Source organism: Idiotropiscis lumnitzeri, chromosome 3, assembly GCF_059441095.1.
Source record: "Idiotropiscis lumnitzeri isolate Australia: NSW breed Sydney's pygmy pipehorse chromosome 3, RoL_Ilum_1.0, whole genome shotgun sequence".
NCBI lineage: Eukaryota > Metazoa > Chordata > Actinopteri > Syngnathiformes > Syngnathidae > Idiotropiscis > Idiotropiscis lumnitzeri.
Window position 1 is genome coordinate 8,396,598 of NC_142393.1, and position 12,499 is coordinate 8,409,096.

Genomic DNA, 12,499 nt, shown 5'->3' on the forward strand with positions numbered 1-12,499 from the left:
ATTTACAATACTGCAGGAGTGTCATAAAAAAAAAAAAAAGAAGCACAGTGAATCCTTCAAAAACCTGTTCACTGCTATGCTTATGTGAGCACAAACCAACCGGGCTTCGCTGCAAACGCAGCCAAGTTATTACTTGCTGTACATGATCGCACCGACGGCCAGCGGAAATACTGTATTGTGTATTCGGTCTGAATAGCAGACGTCATTGGCTGCAGTTGATCAGTTGTTATCCGTGAGCGTTAAACAAGAAAGCGTGCTGGTCTTTGATCCTTTTTCACTGGAATGGAATCATCATAATAAGCATTGTAATTAATCAGAATCGTCATCATAATAACATTAAGAATATACAAATGATGGATACAGAAGTGGTACAAATTACCTTACATTAAAACAAACAAAAATGAACTCAAGATACCACAATAAGACATGCTTCAAAGCGGTTATGTTTGGCAAGAAAGCAGTTTTGCTGTCGAATAAAAACCTCACAGTGAAAATAGTTATGCCCCCTCCAGGATTACAAAGCACAGTATTCAGTCAAAACAATATATATTTCTTTCCTCCATCATGTTCTTAAATCAGGCTGCGCTGAAATCCAAAGTACCCCCCCCACCCCCCACCCCCGCCGATGCCTTCGGAACAGCAATTTCTATTCGCTCCCAAAAAAAAAAAAATAAATACACCTCCAAAAGGGGAAAGAGAAGGTTGACATACTGTTACAGCTTGAACCAACTGGATAGACGGTGGCTCCATCTCTGAGAAAGCAACCAATAATGTTGTGAAACAAGAGCTTGAACCCAGCTGAAGCTACTTGAACTCCTCAAAAGAGCACAAATAAAAATAGAGATTTTCAAATACAGCCTTCTTTAAAACATCCTTAGTCGTCTTTAGTCATCTAAAGGTTGAGGGCACTAGAATAATTTAGAGTTAATGCGCTTCGCTGTCGTAACGACAGGCAAAAATAAATACTTTTTTTTTTTTTTAAAAACATATTTTATGAAAACCACGAAGCAGTCTTTACTGCCAGCAGCTGGGCAAGAAGACAGAAGGTTCAGGCCTTTACAAACAGGCGGCAATCGTCGCTGACTTTCGCCAGAACATATCACATCACATCTCTTGCCTTGCTTGTCGTAAATACTTTAGTCTTTGGTCAATATAGTCCTCTTCATTTTATACATATATTCATACACAAATATGCATGTAGATACACACTTATCGTGTAGTAAACTGGATATTTGTGCACGTACTTTATGTAGTCACACTTTTTCATAAAGGACCTTTTGCACAATACATTTGAGATTGAAATAAATAATTCATCTGGAACTCAAAGACTAGTACCTCTTCTGAATTCATGTAAAACCAAAACGAAGAAGTAAAAGAAAGTAGCCTTATGTACAGCGTTAAATCTTCTTTTGACACAGGCTTAAAGGCGTTGATTTAAATAAACAGACTTTGCATCTTTCAAGAAGCCTGACAGAGGCTCGACATGAGAAAAAAAAAAAATGTCCTTCGAGTTGTAGGTGTTCCACGAAGGCCGTCAATTGAGACATTTTTCTCTCTTCGGTAACACGTTTCCATTGAAAGTCCTACACTTTCGCCATCCCCTCCTTGCTTGGGATTCGAGTGATGGCGTTTCGAGTTGTTTCAGCCATTTTGCTCACCTTGTGAGTCCGAATTCAGTGGTGCTGTGTCCCTGCAGTAGCCACCTGCTGTTGCCGTGGCTGCTAACTGTTGGGCGGCCCATCATTGAGGAAGTAGGTTGTCATTTCCCCTTTACCTTTGACCTTAACCACCCCACGACACTCCAGCACATACCCTTTGCTTGCCAGCACCTGGTGGAGGTCGGTTGTTACCTGTGAATGGCGCAAGACAAAGCAGAGCTCCATAAAGCTCAAACGTTCGTCAAGGTTAATTATTATGTCGGATGAATCGAGAAAATGTGCGTAAGGCTTGAAATAAGCTGTTTGGCATCAACAGTTTGCGAGTTTAAGTTTGCATTTTGTGCCTCACTGAAATTCAAAAATACCAATGGCCGTTATGGCAAAACGCAGAGCTAAAAAAATGTTACGGATATCATTTAACGCGTTATTATTGTAACACGCCCTGTTTGTCTCAAATATTTTTTTAAATCAGCAGAGTGGCTGCCACGAATCAAGGTCGAGTTTTTTGAGAAACGTCGAGGGAGTGCAGCAGCCCCGGTGGGTCCCTCATTACCCGTATTTTGGTTCACTTCAAACACAATTTGATGTGATGTAATTAAGGACATTTAGTCCTGCTTTGAAATAAACTGTAATTATCTCATAAATTATCCTGATAATATGTACGACAAAATATTCAGAAAATTGATTCTCACCAACTAAACTAAGTGAGAATTTGAGAAAATTTCTCATATTTCCTGAGTTAGATAAAGTCCTTCAAATACGTCTTAAGAATTATTATCTAACAAATGAATCATCGAAACACTTTCTCAACATTTAATACAGTTTACCAACTTTTCCCTGTCAAGGTGTATTAATTTTAGTTGAAAAAAAAAACACTTCCAGTACTTCAACTCGTATAAAGAATATTTGTTTTATTCGTAGTTAGCAGGTCTAAACTCATAAAAGCTATATTATTACATTGTACGCAAAAATGCTAACTACTCTTGTGAAGTTGCGTAAAAGCTTTTAAAGCCCTTAAAAAAATATATACAGATGTGTTATATTATGTTTTTTGATACAAGAAATACAAAGTTTAAATTTACTGCATTTTTTTAAACTGCCCCACTGAAAATGTTTCTAGACAATAAAACACAGTTTGCTGCTATGCAAGAGGTGAATAAAAACTATTGATTATATCAAAATTCAAACCAATTGGTTGTTTGTGTGAGTGAAATGTTTGAAGTAAAAATATTGTTCATCCCCCCAAAAAAAGGTTATTTTGAACTTGGCCAATTGTTCTCATTAGAGTCACTGGTAAGCTTGGAGCCTCATCCCAAGTGAGATGCTGAGAATCGAAAACATGCAACCCACCTGTATGCAGTCCGGTACACCTGTGCTGTCCATACGACTGGCCACATTGACAGTGTTTCCCCAAATATCATATTGAGGCTTCCGTGCACCAATGACGCCTGCTACCACTGGCCCAATGTTCAGACCTGGATAAAAAAGTATCGCACAAACCATTGATTGCTATGCTGGAGGAGTGAGAAAAAAAAGACAATCTCATTTCATTACCAATCTTCATCTGGAAGTTGTTGAAAGAATGCTCATTGATGTATTTCATCTGCTCCCTCAGTCTCATGGCATAGTCAGCCAGTGCAGTAATATGGGTTCGGCCCTCTTTGTCATAGGTGGAGTCATTGAGGCCAGAGGCGGCCATGTAGGTGGAGCCAATGGTCTTGATCTTCTCCAGCTGCCTGTATTTCTCCTCACTGATAATCTGCCCCAAAAATGACCCACAAAAGAGGTCAAACCTGGCATTTCAGCACCGTGAGCCTCGATGACATTCGTACCTCATCAAAGTCAGCGATGATCTCATTGAGCAGACGCAGACACTCCACCCCCTCGTTGTTGGCCTCCAGTTCTACGTAGAACTCGGAGAAATTGCTTATGGAGGCAAACATGACAGCCACGCACTCGCACGACTGGTAGTAGAGTTCATCATTACGCCGCTCACGTGCCAAGAAGTGAGCAGCCACGTCTTTAGGCAGAATATTGTGGAGGAGGCGACGATTGTAGGCTTGGAGTTCCTCCATCTCCTCCTTTTCTTCAGTGGCCTGAGAGGAGAGGTAAGTCTCTCCATTAGTAACATTCTTACGAGAGGCAGAGCACATCACGTACTGGTCGCCAGCCATTGGCAATGCCAAGCTTCTAAAGGGTAGAAATAAGCAGTTTCGCATCACATTTTGCAAGTCAAAATTCACATTTTGTGCCTCATCACACATACTAATTAGCAACAGTGAGAATCACTGAGTGTGATTGAATTTCGGAAACTGTCCCAAAAAGCTTCGCGGGGATGAATGTAACGCTGCAACATGCTTACGTAAACTGGATGAGTGCTAATTATGCCACACCAGCTAGCTAGCAACAAGCTAGCGACTAGTGGGGCTCAACCCATTTCAGAATTGTAAATCCTAAAAAAAAAATCATTGCACCCATGGTGGCCAATAAGATACATTTCTTACAAGTATCGTACTCACGGTGGGATGACGGGAGTAATTAACAGAAGACAAAGAAAACATGCTAATTACTAAGCTAACCTAAGATTGACGTGTCGTTGTGAAACACCAGAATTTAGTGCTTGGGTGATCGAGTGCACTTTTTACAGACGTCTCACAGGAGCATATCCAACTTTGAACATCACTAGCAGGCAAATCTGTTCCACAGGCAATTTCCCAGATGGATTTGTTGAACAAACTGTTGTGACACTAATCTGCCATCTCAAGTTAGTGTGTAATGAAATAAAAACAAATTAAAGCTGCTGTCAGTGATGAAAGGGTGCTCGGACACACACACCCGTCAAGGACACGAGCGAGTTGGGAGGTTTGCCAGGCCGAGGACAAGATGTGAGTACACTGAGTTTGAACGAAACTGGAACATCAGGAACCCTTATGAATCTCAAGGGTGCCACCTTCATCACACACGAAACGTTATGTCCAGTACTGACCCTGCAGCGCTGAGTTTTAGGTTTTCTGATAAATCAACCAATAAATCGGTCGCAAACTTGTGGTTGAAGTTTTGTGCCAGTGAGACAAAAGTCTGAGACAAGTTCATTTTTGAAGCAACCCTGCAGAAAATGGCCCAAATTACCATAAAATTAGCACTTCAAGCTTCAATTAATCTAAATTATTTGATTAATTGACAAATGACAGACAACTGATTATTACTGTTAGTTAATCGACAAAATTCTTAACAAACCATTTAGAGCCACCGTTTAACTTAAAATGGTCCAAATCCTCCATAATTATTCTCTGATTTCTTAATTCATAATAAGAATGGCATACTCAGTCCCCACCATACCTATTTTGATTGTTTGATTTTATTCAAAGCCAAAGTCAAAGTGTTTTTATTTTTTTATTTTAACGTTCCAATTAGTTAACGGCACATTCAGGTCGCCGCGGGACGAACCGCAATCCACGAGGATCGCTAGCACAATGATGGGTACGGCTAAAAAATCATTTTCCAGCAGCTTGAAGTTTTATTATGCCGCCCTCTAGTGGGCACGGGAGATACCTGTAATTTCCACAGGAAGTCGAGGCGTGCAGTCGATTCGACCTGCTGCGCATGCAGGTACAGTGCCAGCACGAAGACTGTGAGGATTACAGGCGTCATGACCCTCAGGGACACTTTGGTCACAACAAATGGGCTGCAAAGAGGCAAACACGTCATCAGCCGCTAGATTAAAAGATGACAGTTAGTGTAAGCGCAAAATGGAGGCGACGTAGCTCACCACTGGTTTGTAGTTTCATTAAAACTGGACCTAATTTACAAACACAAGGAAATTAGTTCTTGTGACGTGAAAACAAAGGGTTCCATTTCTTCAGGATTAGAGTGTTAATACTTACCACTGAGTACTTGTTTCATTTAGATCACTACAATGACAACAAAGAAACAATATTAGGAATTATAAAACCGTATAACATATTGCACAACAAATGAGTAACGTCCAAGAAGGTCTGGGTTGATGTACGACAGGGAAATAATTTTTTATTTTTTTTAATTTTTTTTTTTTTTACACACCGGAGTAATTCTTCAAAAAATGCTAACAAAACAGTATAATTGTTTTCCAGAGAAGTCAAGAAAATGAGTGTAAAAAAAATCCCAGAAACAACTGGAAAAATCCAAAATATGAAAGAATATTGGGAAGAAAATCCACCAAAATGCGAATCCGTAGGTTCCATACTGTGAATTTGGAGGTGTCGACTGTAATTTGAGTTGTAATTTCACCAATCACCACAAGATGGCAGAAGTCACAGTTTAGTCTACATTGGGTTATTTCTGCCTACGACAACGTGAATAGGCTGGTTATTATTTTGGGGTGGCTGATTTGGAATGATATGCAGGACAAACAATCTAATGATATGAACATTTTGAGTGAGATGATTTTCGTGAAAAAAATTACAAAAGAATTTCTTGCACTTAATATTGTTTTCTTGTTCAGCAATTTTGTGCCGTCCTTGAATGGTCAATTTCATGCAAGAGAGCCCTTTGCACTGGAAAAAAATAGTATTTGGTTACTTTGTTGTTTGCCTCAAACCCTGTAGTTGGGTTAGGATTGTGGCTCTTTCATATAAGCATTGACAAATGTAATGTAAAAAAAAATCTATATATTTTGCACATATGCACGTATTTCATCCATATATATAAAGTAGCATTTTTATCATACATCTGGTGAGGAAAGCCATCCCTGACGTAATAAGACCAGTAGCAAAAAAAAAATGCCTGTCCAATTATGTTGATATGTGTTGAGTTGTAAAATAATGAATTTAGCCTTGAACCATGCAAATGAAATTTGTGGAACAATTGCAGACAATGAAACTCCATCCCGGTCTTCCCGGGAAGGGGCTCTCGAGTGGCACTTACATGGCATTGGAGGTGACAAAGAGGTCTGCATTGTCGAAAAGTGCTACTTGTGGCCACTCGACCAGCAGCAGGAAGGTGAGCTGGATGAGCAGCATCAGAGCCAGCTTCCCAATGCTGCTGATCTGCAGGAACACCGAGCAGGCCAGCAACGTCAGCAGCACGCTGTAGCTGAAGTACTGCCGCAAAACAGGAGAGCATCATCAACTGCGGAGCTCACAAATGCTAATGTGACATTTCCTCACTCCGTGGCAATCGAGAACCAAAGCGGTTAATTGGAGGCACACAAAGGACTTGCAATGGAGTCAGCGCTCACCTCGGGAAAGGGGCAGGAGGGGCCTTGACTGGGACAGATCTCGAGACCCCCTTCGACAGACACATTCAATCGGCGGATCACACAGGGTGTCACCATGGCTGTAGAGGAGTTGGACTTCTCCGCAACACACTCCACTAAGCTCTTGGTGTCACATGCAAACTATAACAAAGCCAAAGACATAAATGCTTCCGGTATGCTTTTTTTTTTTTGGGTGAAAGTGCGGATAATCGTACCATGTTGACAAAGGCAGAAATGAAAACGAGGATAATGGTAAACACTCCAACAAGAGTGCTGTTGGTGCGAGACTGGACAATCTTCTTTGAAACTGTCTGCATTGCAGCAGGAAAGAGCTGTGAGACAAACAAGAGGAATCGTGACATGTCAACTCAACAGTGGAGAAAATCTTTTATGAGCGCTACTACCTTGATGCAAGAGTATATGGCACAGATGAAGAGGATGTTGGCCAGGATGATGAAGATACTGATGTAGATTCCCAGCATGACTGGAGTGCTGCAAGAAGCAGGAGAGTTAGAGCAGCATTCAGGATTATTAATTTGCTTTTATTTCAAATAATTTATTTGCTGATAAAGTGTCAGGGTGTTTATTTGCTCAACACGAGACTCAAGCATTACAACTGATGGATCCTGATTTCCTTGCCGACGCAAGCCTTCATGTGCTTGTTTGGGAATCAGGGATTTTTTCCCCCAGTGCACCTGACAATTTGGTGGCTAAAGTAGGCAAAACCTTACGCTTGCTGAAACTGATTTTGACGAATTTGATGGAAGGTGCTGGCAGACAGATTCCAAGCTCCACTGACATGCGAGGTGGAGTTGACCCTGTTTCATTCATAAATATGACGACAGCGTGCATCAGGTGAGCTGAATCATTGAATGCATTATTTTCATCTTTATTTGGGAGGCAGTCCCTGAGTGCCCACTTTACAGATTTGTGATCTCTCTGGCCAACTTTGCGGCATCACTTTGACTTCCTACAAGGACTCCAATGAATCGGTTTCTCCTTCCGCCATGTCAAGAACTGTGTGCCTCTCGTGAGCTGATTTTAAAGGGAATGTGAGAGGTTGCTTCAATTGGCGGCAAAACACGGTGGTCATGTTCACACCCACAACGGCGGAAAACACATTTTAAACTTTTAAAATTGTGTACTCCTGCGAAAATACCAAAACAAAGTCTAACCCGCACCTGCGCAGGTTTAGGCAACACCTTGCGCCAGACCTGCACTGATAAAAAAAAAAAATAGAGCCTGAGGTTTTTATTAAGAAGTTGACCTTTAATTCTGCAACCAGCCACCCTCGATTTAACATACATCTTATCCTGTTCAGGGTAGCGGGCAACTGGAGCCTGACCCAACTGACTTTAGGCAAAAGGCAAGCTACACCCTGGACTGGTTGCGAGTAAATCACTGACTTGTGAAACCACAGTTATTTAGGCTCAAATATTTGTTTTGCTTTTTTTCCAAAAATAATTTTGGGTTTATATAATATATAAAGATTGCCGAACTAATCAAACATTGAACTACCAAAAGAAAGTGGCCCTCATTTGAATAGAGGAGCCATATTTGGACTCGTGTGCACATCCGCAAACCATGACCTATTCGACACGTATTCAGCTGAGAGTCACCACTCAAACATTTGTATTCCGTTTCACAAAAATTGTGTGAAGGAAATGTTACTCAGTGTCCTGCTGCTTATATGTCATGTGAAGGGGGACATACGAGGCCTATGTTCTGGCAACAATACAGCGCGTGTGAAGTGTAACATTTGTGGAAGAAAGAGGTTTGTGTGTGTACATTATGTCACTATGTCACTACAACTCCACTGGATCGAACAAAAATTGGATTAAGTACTTTTTGAAGTTTAAAAAAAAACTGTGATATCAAGAAATATTATTGTAAACCTTCACTGAGAAGGATGGGACTGCAGCGAAACAGTCAAACTGTACCGAACTGAAAGTTTATTTTAAGACGTCTCCTCTTGGCCTCATTTCCTTCTACTCCTTTGCTTCTCACTGGGTTAAGTGCATGGAAATAAACATGACTGGAGTTTTTTTTCCAGAATTAACTGACACACATTAGAGTATGTTAGCGTAATATGTAAACTACTCACTGTGGAAAAATAACAATCTGTATGAAGGATATGAAGCAGAATACTAGAAGAGTGCAAGCCACATAGCCGCCAAAACGATCATCCACTTTCTTGGAATACTGAAAAAAAACATAGAAAAATGGAGTCGGGCTAATGGAAGTGAGGTTGAAAAAGCATCCGCTGATGATTAAAAGAAGGGTCTCGAACCTTCTTCTCCAAACTGGAGGTCTGAAAGGTGAGTAGGAACTTTTTAACATGGTCTTTTCTTAGCTGGTCGATGCTGCGAGCGTCAATCGCTCGCCCCAGGAATTCATCCACCTCGTCCTCCGGGTTCATGGTCTCCTGAACACCGCGGCTGAAAAGGAAGAGATTATAAGAAGCGGAAAAAGGATGCAAACAGTCTATCACACGTTTGTCAGACTTACTTGTCTTTACTGGAGGTTTCATCAATGCCCTGGAGAAGACAAAGAAAATCGCAATCAAAGTAAAAAATTTTAGTCTCTATCAACACAAGGCATGTGTTGGTGGAAACTCACCATTTGTCTGAATACTTTGGAGTCTTTGGTCCTGGAGAAAGTTCTGTCAGGGACCCAGCGTGGCATCAGTCCCTCGTTGGAGTTGGCTCTCGTCCTTTGCATCTTAGCCATCATCGCCTTTTCTTCCTTCTGCTCAGAGAGAAAAACATGAGGGCTTTACCAACTGTTCTCATGCTGAGAACAACAGCGCAAGTGACTAACTGCAGCGGAAGAGGTCTTTTGTCCGGCATTATTGTGCTAAGTGTCCAATGGTTCGAGATCAAATAGACTTTTTTTTTTTTTTAATCTTCTTCCTCGCTTTAGTTAATTCATTGGCTTATTTAGACATCCCTCCCCTGAGTTATCGGTTAGTATGTTGCCATGACATTGCTCATCGGTCTGAAGCGCTGCTACTGACAGCGATCCCTTATTCGCATGCGCGAGCTAGTATGCGCGAGCTAGCATGCGCGAGCTAGCATGCGCGAGCTAGCATGCGCGAGCTAGCATGCGCGAGCTAGCATGCGCCTTGTAGTGCGGCGCGCCCAGTATAAGAATTAAATACAGAAATAGCACCCTCAACTGGTGCTGCGCCCTTTGATACAGCGCGTCTTTTGGCTGTAAAAATACGGTAATTGGAACTATGTCTGTTTTTATGGCTAACAAGTGTGTCTATAAGCATTTGTAGCAGCTCAGCTTGGCTTCAAAATTCAGCACATGCGCAACAAACCCAAGTCATGACCACAACTTTTGGTACACAGAGGATGGCATAAGATGATTTGAGGGTGATGGGGATGTGAAAAACACTGACCCATATGTTTATCTTGGCCACTTTCTCAGTGATGGTGAATCTTTTTTTTAAGGATAAAATTGCTAGCAGTTATCTATTACCATATTTTCCGCACTATAAGGCGCACATACAATTCTTTAATTTTCTAAAAAATTGACAATGTGCCTTGTATTCCGGTGTGATTTATGTACATAATGAATGTTGGATTCTCAGTTTGTGTTCTTTAATTCTAATTCCTTCCTATTTACATAGACATTTACATTTACAGGATGGCCGAGTGGTCTAACGCGCCGCGTTCAGGACCCAGTCTCCCCAGGAGGCCTGGGTTCGAATCTCGAATTTCCCCATTGTGGGACAATTAAAGGGCAAATTATTATTATAATTATTTTCATTCTCATTCTCATTCTCAGGCACACGTTTTTGCCATACAGGAACTTGAATTACTTCCTGCTTTGATCTCTAAAAATCATGGAAAATGTAGTCCTACTAGCCTTATACTGCGTTCAGACCGAATGCACGCTGAGCGTTTTGCAATGTTACACGGTGGGACAATATCATTGCAGGACTGAGAGGGAAACAACACAGCCAGCTTCCAGTAGCTACCAGGACCGGGCTAAAAAGGAACAGGCTTGGATAATCGAGGGAAGCGAGGAAGTTGGCAATTCTGGTGATTGTATTGATGTCTTTTCAGCTGTTGAAAAGTCAAGCAAGATTTTCACAGCCAAAGTAATAAGACAAACACGAGTCACCAGATTGACTAGCGAAGTTAAAACTTTTATTTTTACTGTCGCAGAAGCCACTCTTCTTCTTCTCACAGGAACCTTATGGAGTTTCATGACCAACAAAAGCACACAACACCTGAACCCTAATAGCGCTAAATATGTTGAGCACTAACCCGCTTTTGGCTGCAGCCGAGAACCAGGAAGGTCTCGATGTTGTTCTCCTTTAGGTAGGCATTCCGCTCCCCTCCAAAGCCTGGCTCCACTTCGTAGTCTCCATTCAGATATTGCAGGGTGGCCTTGGTGATGTGGATCCGTCTAAATGGAGACATAAGGATCAGGTATCCAATAACAACTGAACTTGAGTCCATGTTTGCACATGGAAAGTGTTTTTGGGAGCTGGTACTTATTGCGCCCACCCTGCTTTGCCTCCCGCTTCCATATGATTAGCCAGTGTAACATCGTTTGACCACACATCAAACTGCCACTTCCTGAGTCCTAGGACGCCACAGTGCACGCGTCCGCTGTGGATGCCGACACGCATGTTGACGTTGACTCCCGTCACCTCGCGCACCAGCCTGAAGACACAATGTCAAGAAGGTCAGTGTTTGTTCCCCACTGCAAAACAAAACAAGTGTTCCGGTTTGGCTTTCTACTCACGAGATGGCCTCGATCATGTCCACGCCCATCTCTACGCAGCAGTGGGCGTGGTCTGCACGGGGCTCAGGGAGCCCAGACACACAATAGTAACAATCACCCAAAATTTTAATACGCAGACAGTGGTTCTCCTGAAAGAAATGATAGGGCACAATAGAAAAAATTCAAATTTACTCAGAAGCATCTACAAAACCTTGTTTCTTTTTACCACAAAATAAATTTGCATCATCTTTTTTTTTTTATCCATTTGATGATATAATACAAACACAATCTTATGTAACATAAGATGTATCACTCATATTTTGCAAAATGGGGAATTTTAACACCGGTCTTGTGTTAGATTTTATGACATTGTGCAAGCATAGCTAATATTGTATTTGTGAGACAATGAAATAAATATTTTTTGCAATGCGGTATTTATGAACCTTACAGTGGACAAGATGATTTTCGCTGGTTTTCAATTAGTATTTGGTGTGATTATACAATAGTAATTATGACATATTTAATTGTTTTAAAGGTAACGCGGAATTATATTTCATTTCATACACAAGGTCATTTCAATGTGCTTCACATAATTCAAAGTGCAAATAAAGTCATCTTGCTGATAATAATCACCTTCACATCCCATTTCAAGTTATTCCCTTAAACTATTCCTTGACCAAAACATGTATCGACATAAGACTTTGCAGTGAGGTGTCAGATGAGTGCGGAGCATTACCGAGGCCAGCTTGTCGAAGCGGGCGAAGAGTTCATTGAGTGTCATGACCAATTCCTGAGCCGTGCACTGGGAGGCCAGGCTGGTAAAACCCTCAATGTCAGCAAAGAGAATACTGAGAAGGACACAAAT

At 41.4% G+C, this 12,499-nt stretch overlaps 1 protein-coding gene across 1 annotated transcript in view; it reads right to left on the bottom strand.

Annotated features, from left to right (window-relative positions):
• Nucleotides 1-927: 927 nt before the first annotated feature.
• LOC148339744 (adenylate cyclase type 6-like) overlaps nucleotides 928-12,499 on the bottom strand; it is a 36,373-nt gene continuing 24,801 nt past the window's right edge. Inside the window, exons 7-25 of the mRNA XM_088290679.1 lie at nucleotides 12,371-12,482; nucleotides 11,656-11,783; nucleotides 11,415-11,573; nucleotides 11,172-11,313; nucleotides 9,511-9,639; nucleotides 9,400-9,428; nucleotides 9,182-9,329; nucleotides 8,996-9,093; nucleotides 7,296-7,383; nucleotides 7,107-7,223; nucleotides 6,874-7,032; nucleotides 6,561-6,736; nucleotides 5,543-5,569; nucleotides 5,428-5,457; nucleotides 5,211-5,343; nucleotides 3,491-3,754; nucleotides 3,213-3,417; nucleotides 3,009-3,133; nucleotides 928-1,850 (exon numbers count right to left, since the gene is read on the bottom strand). Of these exons, the coding sequence (XP_088146805.1) occupies nucleotides 1,722-1,850; nucleotides 3,009-3,133; nucleotides 3,213-3,417; nucleotides 3,491-3,754; nucleotides 5,211-5,343; nucleotides 5,428-5,457; nucleotides 5,543-5,569; nucleotides 6,561-6,736; nucleotides 6,874-7,032; nucleotides 7,107-7,223; nucleotides 7,296-7,383; nucleotides 8,996-9,093; nucleotides 9,182-9,329; nucleotides 9,400-9,428; nucleotides 9,511-9,639; nucleotides 11,172-11,313; nucleotides 11,415-11,573; nucleotides 11,656-11,783; nucleotides 12,371-12,482 (2,398 nt within the window). The 3' untranslated portion in view covers nucleotides 928-1,721. The remainder of the gene's footprint in view (nucleotides 1,851-3,008; nucleotides 3,134-3,212; nucleotides 3,418-3,490; nucleotides 3,755-5,210; nucleotides 5,344-5,427; nucleotides 5,458-5,542; nucleotides 5,570-6,560; nucleotides 6,737-6,873; nucleotides 7,033-7,106; nucleotides 7,224-7,295; nucleotides 7,384-8,995; nucleotides 9,094-9,181; nucleotides 9,330-9,399; nucleotides 9,429-9,510; nucleotides 9,640-11,171; nucleotides 11,314-11,414; nucleotides 11,574-11,655; nucleotides 11,784-12,370; nucleotides 12,483-12,499) is intronic.